Source organism: Etheostoma cragini, chromosome 21 (assembly GCF_013103735.1).
Source record: "Etheostoma cragini isolate CJK2018 chromosome 21, CSU_Ecrag_1.0, whole genome shotgun sequence".
Classification (NCBI taxonomy): Eukaryota; Metazoa; Chordata; class Actinopteri; order Perciformes; family Percidae; genus Etheostoma; species Etheostoma cragini.
The window spans coordinates 10,161,216-10,182,949 of record NC_048427.1 but is presented as its reverse complement, the minus strand read 5'-3'; the positions used below and the strand labels follow the sequence as shown (position 1 = coordinate 10,182,949).

Genomic DNA, 21,734 nt, shown 5'->3' with positions numbered 1-21,734 from the left:
TTATTTTGTTATATCAAACAATTCAGGTAATGTAGTCTTGTCTCGCCATAACCAATTATTTAGTAATTTGACTCAAACTTTCCCAGTTAGAGAAAGAGTGAAAAGTAAAGCAAGACACTTTGCCTTCGCCCCAAAATAATCATCTTGTTATATTGAACATTTCAGTTAATCTAATACCGCCAAAACCAATAATAAGGCAGTTTAATGAAAATTAAGAGAGTTTTTATTGTATCTTCATTTTAATGTTGTCTTTTAAGTCAAAGACAATGCATGTTGATATCGCCACAGACTAAGAAAAGAGTTCAATAGCGCAGGAGCTGTCTCCTCAGTTTAGTAGAGGTATACATTTCCAAACAGGCTTAGTCGCTTGACGGTTATAAAGTAACATTAAAGTATGTTCACTGCAACTTAATAAGATTTAGTGTTTGGTTTTTATTTGATATAGTGTCATCAAAAAATGACTTTTTATTAAGTTTCCTCATAACTAAATGCTCTGAGTGAATGCAAGCTGGGCTTTTATTGTGAAGGGTAGACCCGGAGGAGGTGAAGCCAGCATTATGCCAGTGTTTTTTTTTACCTCAACCTTAATTGTGTGGTCATTTAGTTTTATTCACAGTTTGTTAGTAACACCAAGTTCATTAGGTACCCAGGAAGCTAAGTGAGAGATTGAATTAACGTGTCTCGATATATTTGAAAGACAACAGACACACACACACACACACACACACACACACACACACACACACACACACACACACACACACACACACACATACACACATACACACTGTCCTTGTTTTCTATAGTTAGATGTTTCTGCCTTGTATGTATCATGAGACAGTGATTCATGTAGACCCTGTGAGGACTGAGGGCAGTGAGGGACATGGGGGCAGCAAAAGAAGAGAGAGAGGAAGCCAGGTTACTATGGGGGGATAAATAATTCATGAGAGAGAGAGAGAGAGAGAGAGAGAGAGAGAGAGAACTAGACAGACAAACACAATGAAAATTTGTTTGGGCTAAAATTGCTGAATTTAATTTTCATCTTGTTACCTGTTCATTTGAGATACTCACTGCCTATTCCACCTGAAATTACTCTTCAAAAATTCTACTTTTTGATGCTGAGAGGACACAAATTCACAGCACACTCTAGCTAAGAATGCCTCAAACAAGCACTTTCTCAGGAATACAGATTGGTGTCTTTGATTGGCTATAAAATGGTGGTATGATCCTATGATGACCCATTACATAGGAAACTATAAGCTGTGACATGAGTGGTTACATAACTTTGTTTGGTTAAATAATATATTTTCTGTGTATTTTAATCTAGTTACTCATTTTAAACCTGTTTTTGTGAATCTATCCAACCTGAGAAAAAAGAAATTCAAAGCTGATAGACCATGTTAAATGGAAAAAAAGAATAAATTAACTGATAATAGAGTTAAATGTGTACTTCTCTGACAAGATTTTGTCTTCATGTCTTAATAAAGATTTTAATACTTAATAGTTCTTTCCATTTAAACGTCTATAATATTACATTTTGTAAAAAGAAAAAAAGATTATAAGAAGTAATAGGGAAATGAAACAGCCAGTCAAGCAAAATATTTGGAGGTCATTTACCAGTCTGTCTTTACTGGAAGAGAAGAAATAGGAAGTAGCATGCATACAATTTAAAGCAATGTGCATGTGGAAACATAACTTTATCTATTTTGTCACATACTAGACACAAATACCAAGATCTAGACTCACAATCATGGAGTCACACACACACACACACACACACACACACACACACACACACACACACACACACAGACCATCTGCCACCAGTGAGTGGACAGAGGATGGGTGGTCCAGGAGACGTTTACTGTCCCATCTCAGGTTCCGAGAAAAGGATTCTGTTCCAGGTGGCCGATCCTGCGTAAAAAGAAGTGCGTGTCTGTGTGTGTGCTGCCGCAGTCTTGGGAAGCTATCCATTCTTGTGCATGTCCCATGTTTCAAATGTATGGTTTTATCTCCCATGCAGACGTCCATCTTCAACATGTGAAACTTGTTTTTCTTTTTACCAACACTGACCACCTGTCACTCTTACAGCAGCAGCAACAGAGGAGCACAAACAACATTGGCAATGTGATCCACATCCTCCTTGCAAGCTTTCCTTCTAATGCACTGTAATAGATGGAGAGGCATCATATGACGAGCCAAGGATGCCCTTAAATTACTCTGAGAGCACTCACACCAATAACTGGCATAAGAGTGATATTGTGTTGTGTTTAGAGAGTACTGCAGTGCTGGCAGTGCATTCCTGTTATGTAGTGTCTTTGGTAAACAACTTCAAGTTCAACAAACCAATATCATTATGTGCAATGAACGTTTGGGCTGATGAGCCGGTGCAGACATCCTTAATTTCGTTTTGTGCCTGCTGTGGGGATAAAATAGTTGGGTTCATTCTATGCCAGGGTGAACTAGGCCAGATGGCAACGAACCCCTCTTCTTCCCGTGGGACTCCCTCATTTGCGCTTTATTGATCTGATCTGTCTTTCCCATTTTTCTCTCTCTTTACTGTACAATCTACCCCCTATCCTCTGTTCACAAGCTGCCATATCTCAGAAAATAAGAATAGAAATATTTTTCCTCTAAGCATTAGAATCGGATCATTTACCGGCCATTCTGTTTAGAATTGCAGGGTTGTTTAATTGTTTGATCCAATCAGATGAAACATTTAACCTTGTCTTGGACATATGACTCGGTCCTAAAAATGAGCCGGCCACACAAATATACTTTAACACAACTTTACAAATGTAATACCTGAAAACAAATATGAGTTTCTACAACAGTTATGCTCTGAGGTGTCTGAGGTCTCTTAATACTGCTTTTTCACAATTTTACCATACTAGCTTTACTCACTTGTTTCCAAAATGAATGACTGAATGAATGTGTGACCCTTTTAACTGCGATCTGACCTGAACCCTGAGACAACGCAAGTCCCACAGTGCAGGTGTCATGTTGAAGGTGCATGCTTGCCACACGTTGATATTCTCTATGTGTGTACAGTCATGTCTGCACTTCCATCCAGCATGATGTCCTCGCATGGGTGTAAAACATATGTGCTTGTACTCACTGGATCGATAAAAAAAGTATTGATTTGCGCGTTTTTTGTTTCTCTGTTGCTGAAGAGAGACGACATTGAAGGGACTTTTATGGGCAGGGAGGAGGGTGAACAGGCCTTTGTATTGATCAGATTTGGTTTAACACACGCGGGTAAAAATCAACCTCAGGCTGTTGACTGTCAATGCATCCCATTATGTATTCAGAGACACTGATTTCGCTCATATGAAGCAAGTTCATATGTTCAAAGATACAATAATAACCTGCTGAATTCAGACCCAGAAATAACAGAGGTACAGGATGGTTTATCTTGCATAGTATCACTGTGAAAGCTGACCCGGTAAAATAACTAATTTTTTTTAAGGATTCACGACATTGACTGTAAAAATGTGTGGTAAAAAAATTAACCATGTAAGATGTTACGTGCATTGACTTATATTTTTATTTTTTTAATTAAGTGGCAGTTCTTCTTAGGTGACCTGGTTCGGTCCGATTCTGGTAGGATGTATTCAAGGAAATAAAAATTAAACAAACACCAAAGGATTATTACACCCTCAGATGTTTCAAATGTCAGTTTAACACATGTTACATGATCAGTGATATTTCCTTTAAGAATATTAGTTTTATATATGATCAATAAAATGCAGCATGGAAAAATCACTACTGGTTGCACATGAACCTAAAGAACCGATGACTAATACAATGCTGCCCCCTTCTGAGCAGAAGACCATCATCCTCTTAGAGATCACAGCTTTTCACATATGACACTTGATACAAACATCACCATTGACAAATTATAAGTCTGTATTTGCATCAAAGAAAACACATAAACAGGTTGTAAAGTAATGACTCAATGTCTTATTTTCCTATGAGCCATAAAATCTGCAGTCATGAATGTCTATAAGTCGTTGATAATAATAATTTGGTCTGAATGTGCTGAGGCTTTTTTCCAGAGGGTAGTTAAATGGTCCATTGGAGGGGTGCTACTGATAAATCACAAAATGTTAAAAAAAGGCAATGCTACACAGAACAATTGAATAATTGCTCCAAAACAGTTAAATATATTTAAATTAATTACCCTATATATTTAATATTTAATAACAGCTTTTATATCTGGACTTACATACTTATATCTTGGTCTTTTATTTCCTCTAGTCTGTCTGTCTCTAAAACAAACTGTGATTAACTTTAATACCCTTGTGATACACAGATGTTCCGTACAGTATGTCATTACGGTCTCATGCACACTGCTGCACCCTCAGTAGGTGTTTCTCCCCCGTTGGTCACCTGATGCCTCCTCCCGCCTGTTTCCTCCTCCGTCTACCTGTTGCTGATGTCCTGCCCGACTGCCTATGACCTTCCATAAGCTTAACCCTTAACTTCTTTATTTGAACCATTTCAGTTCCGTCAAGTGACCTGTTTTGTGATGCTGTTGCTTGATAGGTGAAAATATGAGAAAGAAACACTCATTCAAAAGGGTTTGGTTAGCTCTCACTTGAATTTTTCTGTTCTGGCCAAGATAACTGATCTGTGCAGAGAGCAACATGTGAACACCAAAGAGGTTTTTACTACAAACAATACTTCATCTATGGGTTCAAATCTGAACATTACAAAGATTTTCAACTGTATGAAGCATTCATATGTTATATAAACTATCCTAACAAGCAAGTAATAGTTGTAGTTTGCTTTGCTATTTTTTATTCTTCGTACATCTTTACTTTCATGTCAAAGTGCAGACAATCAACAAAATGTGAGTAGGTCTCAAATCTTTAATTAACCATCATGTGTTATTTAAAGGATTGTTCACTGTGTATATACATATACAGTATATATTATATATTCCTATATACAGTAGTTTAAGACTATAGTATCATCATCACAATGACAATGTTTTACCTTTTCATCGGCACAAAGGTACTCCCTGAAATTTCGAGGGCACTACAGCCTGACCAAGCTCCTCTCTTTTCCCTGTCTCTCTTAATCATGCTGTTGTAGTTTTAGACTGCCAGGGGACTTCTGACACACTGACCTCCTCTCTCCTTTATCTATCCATTTGTTTGCTTCCATGTCCCAGAAATGCTTGTTACTAACCTAACTCTGGGGAGTTATTCCCAGAGTCCTTATGTTCTTTTTTCGCCCATCTCCAAAATCATGTTTGGAGCTGTCGTGGTGGTCCTGCTGCACGTCCTGTGATGCCCTGTTACATCCTACCACGCTCTGCAGTGCCCTGCTACACTCTACTGTGCTTTGTTATGCCATGCATTGTCCCACTATGCCATGAACTACTACAAAATACTAGTTCTAAGAGCCTGGTTCTGTCCAAGGTTTCTTCCTAAAAGGGAGTTTTTCCTCAAAACTGTTGCACTTGTTGCTTGCTCTTGAGGGAAATACCAGAACTGTTGGGTCCTTTTAAATTATGTGTGATCTAGATCTACTCTGTCTGTAAAGTGTCTTGAGATAACACTTGTTATGACTTGATACTATAAACACAATTGAATTCAATTCAATTAATGATATAATAATTGCGAGAGAACATTGTCAGAGTTTCTGCTTAAAATGAACAAATCCAAATGTGATATTACACATGCATCAAACTGCTAAAAAAAAATATAAATATAAAAATAAGGAGAGTATACTTCAGCTTTTGTCACTTGCTTTAAGAATGCCTGGTTTAAAGTTGCGTGTGTATACTGTTGACTGAAAATCTGTCACATTTGTTTATTTACACGTCTAGCCAACATGCATGAGCCAAATGCAAGTGTATATAAAACGCTATAAGAGAGCTTGCTTCAGATGAAAGAATCCTTTCTCAGAGAAAGGATTTTGCTGATGTGTTTGTGACTAAGGACAACCACATGATGCTTGCTCAAGACTCTCACGCTGACTGGCAGCCACAAGGAAGTGCCCAGCAGTGGGATTGGAGGGGAGGAACTTGCGGGGGGAGGGGGGGGAACAGGTGGCTACACAGGCCGACCTCTGCAACAACAAGGCAGAGGGAGAAGGGAGAGGGCAGAGAGGGTCCTATTGCATGTCAAGACTTTCGCTTTACCTGAAAGATCCTGTGATGATCCTCAGATCAGGTTTTATCTCTGAATTGGTATCATTCCTCACCTGTGAGCTTGCTGGGAAAATGTTTGCTTTGTCGGGTATTTATTAACATTCACAAAGAAGGCGATCTCTATTGATGTCCCAACAGCAAATTCTGGGTCTTTTTCAAACAGAGTCAACTGGGGCAGACACTGAGGCAAACAAAACATCAGCCTTCAGCTTGACAAGGGTGTCACTACTCGATGTGAGCCGAGTGCAGATGTGAGTGGTGCATGCTCAGATTTAAAAGGTTTACGGCATAACGTAAGGTGTCATACAGAAATGTGTGAAATCCATAAAATAATAAATTTTTCTTATTAAAAACAATAACACAATGGAAATCCTTTCAAAAACGTTTCAGCTATCTATGATTGCTTGATTGAAATGTTGGCTCAAAACACCATTCAGTTGAGAGACTTTGTTGTGTTTGATGCTAACTCGTAGGCAGCAGTGAACAAACTTCGTTAAGTATGTCCATTTTTACTGTATTGACATTACAGAAGTCTCTCGTTAGCCTCTTGTAGGCTACTTGTCACAAAGTGACACATGCACAACTCACATCTGCACCCAATGCACATTGGGTAGTGACAAGAGAACAGCACGTCAGCCTACCAACCAGAGAAATACTGGCCAGTTGAAAGACAATCTCCTCACATGTTTGCCACAGACACATCGTCATATACCACACCTGTCAATCCTGTGGCTAATCCATTAGCACCTATTGGTTCAGATGTCCATTCCATCCTTACTGCTATTTGCTGAGGCAAACTGTGTGGAAAAAGCCTCGTTAATAATGTTGCAACACTTGTCTCGCTGTGTAATCACAAAGCCACATTGTCAAAGTTGCAATGGTGCAAATAGAGAGTTCAATATTTGGGATGTCTTCTGTCCAAAGTGCAACGTCTGTTATCTGCTGATTATGTCTAATTGATCCAAGAGGTTCCTCCTTTAAGGCAATGATGATTTTCCGTTGTCTTATTTACTATTGCAGGCAAAAAAAAAACCTGACTGTTCTTACCATGACACAATTTGGAGACAGGCTTACCTTAAAAACTCTCCTCAGACTGTTTTATGGTCCGCAGAAATGATTCTCTCATTTTCAGTGTTGAAGGCTGCTCAGTGCAGCGCCCCAGCTCTGGGCCTGCCGGACTACAGCACCCCCTTTCATCTGTCTCTGAAGATAGAAGCACTGCTGCTGCTTTGTGAGCAGCACAGGAACATGTTGGAGGTTACAGGCCTTCTGTTGCTGATGGCTCTTGGTCCAAACCTATGACTACGCTGTGTGAATTGCCTGAAGGGATCATAGAAGCTCACTCATTTATTCCTAACTCAGCTCAAGCTGCTGAGTTGATAGTCCTAAATAGAGCTTGCATGGTCGTGGCTGGTGAAATTATGACTATTATGACTTTTATTTATGTTGTACCTTTACCTGAATTACACCATTGGGTTTCACTTTATTTTCATGGGACATAAATAGAGACTTAATAAACCATAGTTTACTTTGTGTCATCATTAGAACAAACTTTAGTTAACCCTAACGAGACATCCTAATTTTAGTCAATGTAAACAACATTCAACTTCCAGGATTGTTCAGGTGCTACGGGACATTCAGCCGGATGTCTTTTATTTTGGCGGGATATCTGTTACCTTCCACTTTCTTTGTGTTGGCATTTTAAACTCTGGTGGATTTATGAGGCCTATCTGCTCTTCAGATATTTGCAGGGTAAATCCAGACAGCTTCCTAGTTTATCTGTTGAATCTGAGTTTTCTATTGCACGACTAAAACAACCTTTGAACAACAAGTTGTTTGCGCAGGCTATTTTGCCGAGGCGCTTTTGCCGAGGCGCTTTTGCTCTGTGCGGCCAGAGTGTGTCTACCATCCCAGAATTCTGTGTGGACTCGGCAGTCTGGTGAAGCTTAAGCTTCTCTTTATGTTGATGGCCTTAGTCCATAATTTGGTAATTTTTATATAAAAATAACAGACATGCTGGTCAAGTCCCTGAATCCCAGAAAGCTTGGAGACGCACCACTAAATATGCACATGAAGAAGTCCTGGGGGACATTACAACGTTTCTGATGATAAGATGTTTGAAATGTTTAAAACCATCCAATCCATCTTTATCAATTTATTTAATCCAAACTAAGGTTTGAGAGAAGTGTTTTGTTTTTTTGCAACAAGTAGCCTAATCCGGATACTACTGTTTAGTAAGTGATTCATTGCATAATTAATATGTTTAATTAGAACTTTTTTTGTGTTCCTCCTTTATTTTAGTATGTTCACACGTCTTATTATTATTATTATTTTTTTTTAAAGAATGTTTTATTGGCCATTTTAGGCCTTTGTTACACAGGACAGCTGAGGAAAGGGCCACAGCAAAGGGCCACAGGTCGGGACTGAACCTGTGACCACTGTGCCAAGGACTGGGCCCCTGTACATGGGACGCACTCTTGACCAGGTGAGCTATCCAGGTGCCCCAACAGCTCTTATTTTTGCATTAAGTATTTTCATCTGGTTGTGATGGTTTAAATGTCACAACAGAAGACTTACGAATGTATTGTTGTCCATTGCCTCAATGTAAAGAGGACTTGTTATACTTACAAGAACCTAATTTTAATTTTTTTGTAGCTTGCTCAAATATACAGTATGTTGCTAAAAAGCAGTGCTATTTATACTCATTACAGATGTTGTTTAATTACATACTTATTTGACACGTTTTATTTCTTTTTGGAACCATGTTTGCATTAACTTGAAATGCTCCTCCAAATGTACTTCAGTTAGATGTCAGAGTGCTTCAGAAGATTCTCTCCTTCCTCCAACCTTTGAGGAATTTTCTCTTGTGGCATCGATAGATAGGGAAGTTAGTCACAGTGCGTCTTTTACCTATCTCCAGCCATCACATTTAGGTGAGATGTTTGGCCTGATGTGTGTGTCCTTCGACCTCTGTCAGAGATCTCACTGATTTGTTGAGTCTTCTTTCTTCACACAGCCTCTTGTCAGGCAGCAGGGGAGACCGAGCTTGTTGGTGCACGTAGATAAGTATTTAATCCTATGCAATGAATAACTGCTTGTTTTTGGACATACCCTAAACTAAGTAAACATGATCCAAGAATGCAATGGCTATTCTAGTTATCCTTTTCACGATAGCTGTTGTGAATATGTTACACTCCATTTTGTGATAATTGAACAAAGCCTCTAATCTGTTTTATTTGGTATCATAAATTGTCACAATTTTCTTCCCTGACGATTTATCTGTGTGAACCTGCCTTGAACCAATCCCAACCCCTTTCCTCTGGTGCCCCTTTTTAATCTATCTACTCTTACGTCTTTGAAGTAAATGCAGCAATTGTCAGAAAATGAACATACATTTTTTTATGTCTTATTAAACCTTTAAAATATTCTTGAACTGAACTTGCTTTGTGTCACTTTGTTCTCTGAGTGCTCAGAACTGCTTTCAAAGTCAACATACAGAGGTCAAGCCAGTAGATGATAGTAAAACAATCCGGAAATCAAATTGTTTCATAACAAATAGGCTATTATTTTTTTTAAACCTTTAATATTCAAATTTCATTTTGCAATAGGTACTAGCGTACCTTTACGTAGTATGCGGTATTGCTACTTTTACCAAAAATAACCAAAATACTTATGCCAGCATTGGGCAAAGGTAACTTTGCCAGAAATGTGTGTGTGTGTGTGTGTGTGTGTGTGTGTGTGTGTGTGCGTGTGTGCGTGTGTGCGTGTGTGTGTGTGTGTGTGTGCGTTTGTGCGTATGTGTGCGCGTGTGTGTAGGCATGTGTGTGATAGACGTAGGTAAAATCTACACAGTGTGAATGAACACTGATAGATGAATAGAACATCCAAATGTTGCTGAAGGATGCAACATTGGGTGCCTAATGAGCCAGAGTGTCTCTTTCTGAGGGTAAGTCATCTTTACTTTTTAGCCAGAAGGTTCAGTGTCACACTCTAATGTGCAGGTGGTTGTGTAGTTACTGTCATGTCTCAGGCCTGATTTTAAGGGGATGGACAGATATTGGACCAGGAAGATTAGGAGATGAAAGGCGTTTTTATCCAAAGTTGCACACTCTGACCCGGTGCTGTTGAAGGTGAGCATGCATGCCCGGCACTGGCACTACCCAAGCCTTTGTTATCCTCACAAACACAGACATTAAATGTGATAAGATGCTGGTTGGATAATGACACAGTGCGACTGGTTTCCTGCACATACCAAGTCATTGTATTTACTATCAATATTATGAGTGAGACCAGAACACATTGCTCCGTCGGATGTGTGGTTCAGAGATAATTAGAGTGTTCATATCCATGTTTGTGTATGGGGGAGTTGATCCCACCCATTGTCCAGCAGCACACATACACACAGGGGCAGCTTTAAAGAGGTGGTGTTTATAAAGTCACACTTTTTTGCCATTCTGGGGTCAGTCACTTTTCACTGCTGTGTGTCAACAGGAGGTAAGTTTTACCTTTTCTGCTTGAGATACGAACAGTATTTGTGCAATAACACAAGAAAGACATGTAAACTGTTATATTTCTTATGGTCAATGCTGCAGTAGGATGATGTCAAAGATCGTTTCAGGGTTTTCTGTTTAATCTTACTCAAATTATGAATTTACAAAGCTTTGTAAACCCTTTTCAAGAAAGTAAAACCAAGGAGGCATGGAAGCTGGCAGATTTCATTCTTTGTTAATATAGCTCAACTTAACTTTGTTAATAACGCCAGTCATTAACAGGCTCAAACGTAATGCTTAAAGAAAGTTCAATGTGCAAATTAATATTTATCTTCCCACATGCAAAAATTGTATCTTACCATACTCATGTTCAACTAAAAAGAAGTCTGTTTTTCACATTGGACACTGATTTCTTTTTGAAACGTCTATGTTTTTCTCTTTAAGTGTCTCCGGGTGTGTTAGACGCATCTTTGCATGCAAGAATGCAGTGTATTAAAAACACTTGACGCACACAAATCTTCTTATACCATCTTGAGAAGGACTCATTGCATGAGTGGATACTGTTTTCAGTCCAGCAATGTAAAAATGCATCTCTCTTTCAAAAATGATCCAAGGCACTCTGTAGGATTTGGGCAAAATTAAAATGCTTTTACTTTACATGGCAACGTGTTTCAAAATGACATACACGTTCCGACACTTAGGTCTTCATCAGGGTCACTGTCTGCAATTACTTCCTCTTTCTTTAAGTTATTGCAGACAATAACCCTGTTGAAGACCAATTTTTTTTAACTCATGCATTGAGCCCTTTACAAGATGGAATAAACATAGTGAACCCACAATTTCCAAATAGCACCTGTGTGTTAATATCCAAAAGATCCACCAGGTCTTCTACTCTATACTTGCAGACACATCTGCACCCATGTGTGCACACTGGCTTTAAGCCTAAACTCATGTAACATCATGTATGTATTCACTGTACATAAAAGAACGTGTGCAATTACATACTGGATGATTCCCATATGCACACATGCGATCATGCACACACACATGCTTGCATGCACTGGAGACAGCGTCTAGCCGGTCTAGTCTGAATCTTCCTCCCCCTTGCTCAGCTGTGTTTTGGAAATAGATAATTCTGTTGTTACAGACAACTTCACCGCTCTGGTCCAATCTGAGACAAAACGGACACTCTGGAGATATCTTCCAGAAGACTGAAGTCAAATCCACATTTGCCACACAATTTATATATTTTTTGCAAATTTAAACATTCATTCATTCAGATCATTCTTTACCACTTTCTTGCAAAGCTAGGAACAATCATGTTATTTTTTTATTTTATTAATCTTTAAAACGTGTATGAACGTGAACTCAAATATCATTTGGGGAACATATTCGGAGTTAAAGTGCCCATTTGTTTTATTTGATTCTTGCGTCTGCTTTTGTTTTACTACACCTGCTGATGTAAAGGTTTTGTTCGTTTACAGTGCTATATCGCCCATTATATTTCATATAGTTGCAATGAATGCGATGACAGAAAATCATTCATTTACAATAAGAGAACAAGTTATAACGCTACGTTATCACTGTTACTGTGTCACGAGCCAAAGCATTACGAATTTGTCAGCAACCAACGCAATATTAACTTATATTAATGCAGCGCATTTAATGAAACCCAGGGAAGCCTCACACAAGTACATGGGACAATTAAAAAAACAGCAGGCAAACACAAACATGTACAGAAAGAACTAAAACTGGGCGCTGAATGGAAAGGGGACGTCATTTATTGTCGGCTACTGACTGGGATTACTAACCCTGAATGACTTAGACATATTACATACTTGAGGGCAAATTCGGTCGGTTTTGAATCATTAAACATCTTATAATCTGTTAAAAACCCGACCAAGACTCGGGTTTTGCCCTTCGTCTGTCTCTCTCCCTTTCAGCTTTTATTTTTATTTTTTTTTTCCTTTATGTGATGGCCTTGCCCCAGTATCAGCGATAACTATAGATAACTTCTTAAATAAATTAAAATACAATTTTGGCTTGTATAAAATATTCTCCTACTACCTTTTACCTGGCTTGTATGGTGTTACAAAGAAATCTGTGACCCGTCAGTATATGTGTTACCGTAGAGCCATTCTTGCCGTAAATCATTTCGTGCGTTTGCGGGGAAAATGTATTTATTTATTTCATTTATGATTATTACATGACAAATTACACAATTTCAGAAACCTTAAAAAGTTAAATGTAGTAACTTTAATGTTATTTATTGTGTTATTGGAAAAGAAATGTCTCTGTGTTTTTTTTTCACATGGGACCATTGTGTCCTTTCCAGCTGCCTGGAAACATCAACCCCAGTGCAGGGTGCCAGGTAAGGGGCACACGCGCACAAACACTCCAGACACACGACGTGTAGACAGTCCAAACAGGGTGAGCCATCATTAATGTCCACACAGGAAACTAACAGTCACCTAGAGCTTGGAGCCCGCTGGTTGTTAAGGTGGGGGAACCAACATGTTTACCCTGTAGACACACAGAAGTGTCACCACCTTGTCACATTAGCCAGATCAATATCCACACTGGTGCTGCCAAAAGATGATAGAAACAACAAAAGCTTCCTGTGACACTTAACACCCAAAATATCATCAGTGTTCCTGTAATGTAGTGAAGCGTGAACAGGTTTTATCTGATCCGGCTCTGAAGAGAGTGTTCCTGTTTCAGGGGCCATAAGACATACAAAATGATATCCCTGTTGCTCTCTTACCCAACAAGTCTAATTTATTCTTTAGCTGACGGTAATAAGCTCAGGAATATTCCGTTAAGTTTGTTCAAAGTCATTCTGGGAGGAGAATAGTAGGATATCACAAAGTGAATTACAAATATAAGGCTTTCTTCTTCTGGGTTGGTGCTTAAACACATGCTCTTGATAAGAGATCAAACTCAATACCTGCATTTAAAATGCTTATTGTAACATCACATCGGCAACAGAGAAGTCATCATCTAAAACTCCCTTTCATTGGAAGAGCCTTTTTCCATTTTTGCCCTTGCCATTTCCATTTTAACTCTGTTGTACCCTTTTTAAATTCATTACATTTTTACAATATTATTTTGCTCATTTGTTACCTAATAGTTTTTGCAAATGTAACCGTTTCATACTGTTTTGCTTTGTTGTTTCTTTGTTTTGTTTTTGGAAAAGTTCTTTGTTTTTCTTTTTTTTTTTCACAACGCAACACCTGCATTACAGCTGTTGATACATCTGAATGTTAGCAGTAGTGGAACTAATTGTCACGTTATTTATAGACCAAGGGAATGTTTGCTTACATATGCACATTGTTAGTCATTTTAAGAGAGTATCTACCAAAATTAGAGACTTTTAGTATCAAATTCCCTCCTTGGGTTTCCCTGGATAGTGGTTCCTTGTTGCGCTGCAGTGGAGACAATGTGAGACAGAGACTAAAATACTGTAACCTTGGGAAGACAGGAGGAACATCAAAACATTCAAAAACATCCAAAAACCCTTTACATGTGTGGACATTATGGGGATGTGTATGTTGCTTTAAGACGGACTTGATAATATGAACTTTGCCTTTAACCAAAAAAAAATAACATAAGTTTACTTGATACAAAAGCTTTTTAGAATTTTTATTTTCAGGTGAGATAGAGACTAAATATTTTCTTACAGTGAAACCGCAGGTGTTTACCACAAGCTTCAGCTGTAATTGTGGGAGGTGCAAGTTTGTTTCATCCACCTGCCCCGACCACGATTTTCACTCTGTGTCCCACGGACACAAGCATGTTTGTGCCTGTGTCCTATATTCATGTCCTTATCAACGAGTCTTTACCTCTGTCTTTCTCTGTACCTTCAGAGGTACGTGGAGCTAAGAGGAGCAAATGAAGGACCAGAAGCAGCAGACCTACTGGCAGGAGACAGGCCGATGGAAGGGCTACGAGGAGAGCTTCGACCCCCAGACCGGGGTGTGGGTGTCTTCGAGCATCTCCTACCTCACCTTCAAAAGCCTCATCCAGCTCCGACGCACCATGAACACAGGTCAGAGAAAATATACATATATGTACATATATATGTATGTACAATATCTGTAATAATAGTGTATACTTATTTTCAGTTGTGCAATAGTAGTAGAAGTAAAATACATTTTCTTGAGTTATTCCACTTTACGCTACGTTAAACTTTTATTCATCTACTTTAAGAGGGATCTGTTATACTTTTTATTCCTCTATACCTGACAGCATTCGGTACTTTGCAGATTCAGAATGTTATTACAAATAAAAACTAACAAATCCATTATGATGCATTATCACAGACTAAACTACCCTTCTGCTTTACTGTGTTTTCTCTGACAGTGTGTTTTACCTTGAGAGGGCCAACATTTAACCCAGAAGACTTTCAGTGCTTCTTTCTAGCTCTCATTTTGTCTGAACTTCCCCATGAACCACAACCACACTGCCCATGTCTTTGAGATCACCTCTGAATATTTTCCAACATGTTTCCATGTCAAGGCGTGACAGTTTTCGACTGTGAAGAGCAGACACTGTCTAGCATTGCGGAGAAGATGGTCAAAGAGATGGTTAACAAGAAGGCGATCAGACCTGAAGACCGGGAAGGAGTGCTGAAATCTCTGCTTCAAAACCGCAGGTATCCTTTGAAGACATCACCCAACACCCAACAGTGACTCAAACATAAATGACCTACATTTATGATGCTATTATCTAAAGCTGCGAGTGAGTTCCACTATCTCAGAGAAAGTTGAACGCAGCATGTAGCTATTGTGGAGGTTAAACCTGTGATTATGAAACATGGTCTCTGACCACCAAACCACTGTTCCTGTCTGCTTAAATCTTTGTTGAAGGGAACCCACGTGTACTGTAGTTACCTCACTTACATAGGTCAGATCACTCTAAAAGGGTATATACTGTCAATGTGTTTTCACATTCTTGTTCAAAATGTAACTACATCTAAATTAAAACCCCTGTGTAATTTAGATCAGAGTTGCCAAAGTCCACTTCACTAAGATTTTAAGTTTTATTGTTTTGTCATGTTGTTTGCTTTAGTTTTTCTGTAGCCAGAATTTGAGAGTTTTACCCAACCTGGTGTCTTCTGAGACTATCATGTCCAGTCTAAAGGTCAGTTGTCTACACTGCCAGAATGTTTACCAAAACTACAAAATCAGCCTTTATAGGGAAAGTTTGACATTCTGGGAAATACGTTAATAAGAGTTGGGTCAGACGTTTAATCTCATTCAGTAAATGTAAAGCTACAACAAGAAGCAAACAACTGGAAACAGCTGGCCTGGCTCTCCACAAAGGCACCTAAATGTTTTGCCTACATTATCAACGAATTTGTTTGATTAGCCTGGTGAGCGTTTGCACACTCTTGTCTTCTCTAGAGGAGACTACTTGAGAGGAATTTAACTGTCCATCATCACTCCTGCTCAGTCTTCAGTCTGATAAAAAAGCAGCCAATGACTTATGCCAATTTCTCTCTCCAGCCAATCAGATGACCCGGAGAGCCAAGCCCTGACGGATGGGGTGGACCTGCAAAAGATTTCTGTCAAGGACAAGGTAGGTTCTTACACCCTGATGATCTGATAAGATCATCCTTTTGGTGATAACAGGATCTGATGTCATGACAATGAGGAGACAGTGGAAGTGGATTTAAAGGTGAAAGTGCCGGTGTCAGAACATTAACAAAGTTTTTCAGAGGAGTAAAGCTAACTAAGTCTGCTCATTTTGTGTTCCTTTAGAGGAATGAATCTGACGGTGTTGAGGCCTCCATGGTGCTAGTAGGTAAGCCAGTGTTTGCTTTTTTATTTAGGATCTGCAGTACAGTTTAGGTCTGTTTGTTGCTGCAAAAGCATTTGTTTGCATCCTTTATGTATATGTGTGGCCAGTGTGGGTTTGTCAACGAATGCAACATTTTTGTCTTTTGAACCAGGAGCATTGGACTTTCTGGAGAGGCCCACAGTCGCGTTTGTGCGTCTGAAGGAAGCGGTGGTGCTCGACTCTGCCTTGGAGGCCCCAGTGCCTGTACGCTTTGTCTTCGCTCTGGTTGGCCCCACCGAGACTGAAATGGACTACCGCGAGACTGGCCGCGCAATGGCAGCACTAATGGCTGACAAAGTGAGTTAGCTGATACTTACTACAGATAAACCGACTGTACTTGTACTCTATAATTTAAATTTTTTAGATGCTAGAAGAAGAATATGACATTACGGGATATGTTGTTGCATAACTCCCCAAACAATAAAAGTTGTGCAGACAAAACAAATGTTTAGAACACAGAAATGTACTGCCACTCTGCGACTCTTAACGTATGATATGGGCACGCATGCCTTGTCATATGCTCCCCGACTCTGTGATGTGCAGTCCTAATATATTCCCTCAACTATCTCCAATCCAAGGTGTTCAATCAGGCAGCGTTTCAGGCAAGGAGCACCATTGAGCTGAAGTATGCCATGGACGACTTCATGGACTGCAGCATCGTCATCCCGCCTACAGAGATCCAGAACGAAGCGATGCTTAGCTCCATTATCAATTTTCAGAAGAAGCTGCTGCAGGATAGATCCCAGTCCTCTGGTCCCATGCCCCGCCGGGACTCCAGACCTCGCAGGGGTAAATACCATCAATAGGCATGGAGCTTTGGATTTCCTACAACACATATACACATAATAAACAAGATTAAATTGTTTCTCCACAGTTTCCATCTTCACTGGTCCCCCACCTGAAGACCCCCTGTCCCGTACTGGTCGACCATTTGGCGGGATGATTCGAGACATAAAGAGGCGCTACCAGTACTACAAGAGTGACATCACAGATGCTCTTAACGCCCAGGTCCTTGCTGCCGTCATCTTCATCTACTTTGCCGCCCTCTCACCCTCCATCACCTTTGGGGGACTTCTTGGTATGTGTGCATATCTGTTTTTATTTGTATGAAACATGGAAATGCTGCTGCTAAAATAATAATATTTTGCTGTGATCTCTGCCACTACAGCTGATAAGGTGGACAACATGATGGGAGTTTCAGAGCTCCTCATTTCCACCAGCATTCAGGGAATTATCTTCTGCTTCGTTGCTGCTCAGCCCATCCTGGTCATTGGTTTCTCCGGCCCTCTGTTAGTGTTTGAGGAGGCCTTCTTTGCAGTAAGTTATTACACTGAATCATGTAGGTAAAGTCTCTTTTGAACCATTTGATCCCACTGAACTAAATTTTTGCAACAAATGTGTGATGAAGTCTACATTTTTGCACAACACAGCCCAATATTTCTTATAGTCCTTTGCTTGGTCAGAGTTCAACTCATCCCCAGTTTCTTTCATTCAGTTCTGCAAGTCCCAGGAAATTGAGTATATTGTGGGGAGAGTGTGGGTTGGAGTCTGGCTGGTCGTCATTGTGGTGATCATTGTAGCCTTTGAGGGGAGCTTCCTGGTGCGTTTCATCTCCCGCTTCACCCAGGAAATATTCTCCATCCTCATCTCCCTCATCTTCATCTATGAAACTTTTGCCAAGCTAGGGAGGGTAAATTATGCTCATCCATTTCACACATTTGATTTGTCCTAATGATATCTGGGACATTTAAGTTCTGTTATGATAGTGCTGACTCTCATGGACCAGATTATAATCTTTCTTACTCTCTCCTGACTCCTCTTCAGATCTTTAAGGCTCATCCACTGACTCTGAATTACGATCATCTGAATGCAACTCTAGAAAATCCCTGGCACCCAAAAGTGGAAGAGCGGGTCCTGTTTGACAATGTTACTGGCAACGCCACTATTATTGTCAAAACTATTAAGCCACCTTATCCCAACACAGCACTGCTCTCCATGTGCCTAATGTTTGGATGTTTCTTAATTGCTTTCTTCTTGCGCCAGTTCAAGAATGGCACTTTTCTTCCTGGGAAGGTGAGTAAGGTCCACAATTATAAGTGAACAGATAATTTATGTTATCAGCTGTTTAAGTACATTTTGAACTCTTTGATCAATCTGATCTGTGCTTATCAGGTCAGACGTTTGCTTGGTGACTTTGGTGTGCCCATTGCCATTTTCCTCATGGTTGTTGTGGACTACAACATTGATGACACCTACACTCAGGTTGGTCAATCAGTCTAAGCTTCCAAATCCATTTTATTTACTGAATACATGCAAATTCAGATGAAATGTTGGAGGATAGGTTACCAATTCACATACTAGCCATTAAAGGATCCCTTCCATATGCTTTCAATGTAAGTGATGGGGGACAAAATCTGCAGCTTTCTGTGTTCATTACACTTTAATTTTCACACTTTCATTACTACATTCAAAGGTTTATTTAAAGCTTACACAAGACTTCATTTGGCCATTAAAATGGAGCTTTTGATTGCCAGAAAGAACAGGGGAAAAACAATGCACATATGGGCAATATTGGTTTAAGAGCCCTTTAACTCTTGTTAGATTTAATAGAATTAATCCAAAAGCTTTATTTTCACAGAAACTAGTGGTTCCCAAAGGTCTGATGGTGTCCAACCCAGCCAAAAGAGGCTGGCTCATCAACCCCTTTGGAGAGCACAAGACACTACCCGTGTGGGTGATGTTTGCTTGCTGTGTCCCTGCCTTGCTTGTCTTCATTCTGATCTTTCTGGAGTCTCAGATCACAACGTGAGTCATTCGCATATCAACAACAATATCACTCACTGAATTATCAACCTCATCAACAAAGCATTACACATGCTGTCTTTTGAACCACTTGAATCATATGTTCAATCTGTTAACAGTCTGATTGTGAGTAAGCCTGAGAGGAAGATGGTCAAAGGATCTGGGTTCCACTTCGACTTGCTGGTTTTGGTCGGCATGGGAGGGCTCAGTGCAATATTTGGTGTGCCGTGGCTCAGTGCGGCCACAGTGCGCTCTGTCACCCACGCCAACGCCCTCACCGTCATGAGCAAAGGACCAAAGCCTGTAATTGAGAAGGTGATGGAGCAGAGGGTCAGTGGCATTTTGGTGGCGTTTCTTGTTGGTAGGTGCTTTCTAATCATGCATGTCTGCATGTCTAAAAATCTAAATCTGTCATTCTGTCATTAAAACACAGTACCTTTAATTTGAATGTCTGTTTGTGTCAAGGGTTGTCGATTCTGATAGAGCCAATCCTAAAGATGATTCCCATGTCGGCCTTGTTTGGGATCTTTCTCTACATGGGAGTAACGTCACTCAATGGCATCCAGCTGTGGGATCGTATACTGCTCCTGCTCATCCCTAAGAAATACCACCCTGAAACCTACGCCACCAGAGTAAGATCCCTGTGATCACATGATAACTAAAGCGCATGGTGCATGATGCTTTAGAACGCTATAGGACTATTGCTACCTTAGCAAAAATGCACCATATATACCAGTATTTGGGAAGAAAAACAGTACTCATGTAAACTCATATCCTATAATGTCACATGTGTTGGAAACTATTAGAGCCTTTAACTCACATCAGGAGGCAAAAAGTGTCCGAAGTTGCTGTCATATCTATCTGACTGATATTTTGAAATGTTGGCTATAGGTGAGCACAGGACGAATGCACTTGTTCACAGCCATCCAGGTAGTGTGCCTTGCAGTTTTGTGGATTGTTAAGTCCAGTCCCGTATCCCTAGCACTTCCCTTCATACTCATCCTCACCATCCCTCTACGCATGTTTATGACCGGGCGTCTCTTCACTGAACAGGAAATGAAATGTGTAAGTGGATGCCTCCTGTCATTTAAATAAAATGAATGCAGATAAAAGCAGTATTAATTACTAATGTTTCTGGGTCTGTTGTGTTTGTAGTTGGATGGTGACGATGCCAAAGTGACATTCGAGGAGGAGCCGGGGCAGGATGTATACTGTGAATCTCAGATGCCATTGTAGATGTCTTCCATGTTAGCTCATGCCAGCAATACTTTTATTTTGACAAAAATATATTCATTTTATGTGGCTCAAATGACTGTTTCATCCACCTATAAAAACATGTTTTGAGTGTTTTGTTATTATGCAGGATCTCAATTCTATCTTTACATTGTCACTATGGGTGAATATTAATATCTTGTAAAAAATGTCTTGGTCAAACATTCTGAAGGGTTTTCAACAGTCACTCAGGTAAATTATTTGAAATATGTTGTTTTGTTTCTAACAGCTTGTGCTTTTTACACCACTGACGCTAAAAAATAATTATATAAAATTGACTTGTTTTTACAAAAAAGAAAGAGGCACTGTGTGAAATGTAAAATCATCCATGTTAACGCTCCAAAAAATGGAGAGATTGGATGATGTGTGGAAAATATTGTAGTGTTAAAAGCCAAAATTGTATGTTTCTCCAAGCAATGGCAAATTGAATGTAATGCTGTAACATGTGTCACTTAAGTTATTGTTGTACTTACTTGCTTGATGGTAGTAACAGCCAATCACTGAATTAAGTAATACATGATTTATAGGGCAATTATGCAAGCAGAGTGTACATATTTTAGCAAGAATGATCAACCTGGTAACACTGGTAAGCAACATCAATGTATCCCAATACAGGGAAAGAGAAAATTATGAATTGTGTGTGTGTGTGTGTGTCTGTGTGTGTGTGTGTGTGTGTGTGTGTGTGTGTGCGTGTGTGTGTTATTAAGTTTATATTGTGTTTTATTGCTGTGTTCTTGTCAACTAATAAAAATCTACCTCCCAAAAGACCCATCAACTAAGTCTAATTACGTGGGGTTGGCTTTTGATTGGTGTTAAAGAAAGCAGGAAGTAATGAAATGTGTTTTAATTTTGGCACCTGTACATTATTGAAATAAATTCCTGAGACATCAGGACAAAACCTCTGGTTGCTCTAAAATCGAATCAAACTTGTTATAACAGCTTTTTTATGTACCGTTTTAATACAATGCAGTCTCTAAATACATCCCATTAAAACTCTAAATGCAGGACTGCAGATCTGCTCTTGGAAATGAAAGCTGTGTTAATATGTTGATAAACTTTGTTATTCAGAGAGGAAGATATTTTGATTTCGAGAATTAGAAAGTCAAGGCAAGAACGAAGGTTAACATGTCAGGTGATAAACTTCGCTCTAACCCGATCAGCCAATG

At 39.5% G+C, this 21,734-nt stretch overlaps 1 protein-coding gene across 1 annotated transcript; it reads left to right on the top strand.

Annotated features, from left to right (window-relative positions):
- The first annotated feature begins 10,559 nt into the window (after positions 1-10,559).
- Positions 10,560-20,884, top strand: slc4a1b (solute carrier family 4 member 1b (Diego blood group)). The gene is made up of 18 exons (XM_034861128.1): positions 10,560-10,657; positions 12,989-13,024; positions 14,520-14,701; positions 15,172-15,307; positions 16,161-16,233; positions 16,416-16,458; positions 16,607-16,791; positions 17,073-17,283; positions 17,369-17,572; positions 17,663-17,811; positions 17,990-18,184; positions 18,319-18,567; positions 18,667-18,756; positions 19,133-19,299; positions 19,416-19,657; positions 19,762-19,928; positions 20,188-20,361; positions 20,452-20,884. Exons 3-18 carry the CDS (start codon positions 14,545-14,547, stop codon positions 20,530-20,532), a joined length of 2,523 nt encoding a protein of 840 aa, XP_034717019.1. The 5' UTR covers positions 10,560-10,657; positions 12,989-13,024; positions 14,520-14,544; the 3' UTR covers positions 20,533-20,884.
- Positions 20,885-21,734: the final 850 nt, after the last annotated feature.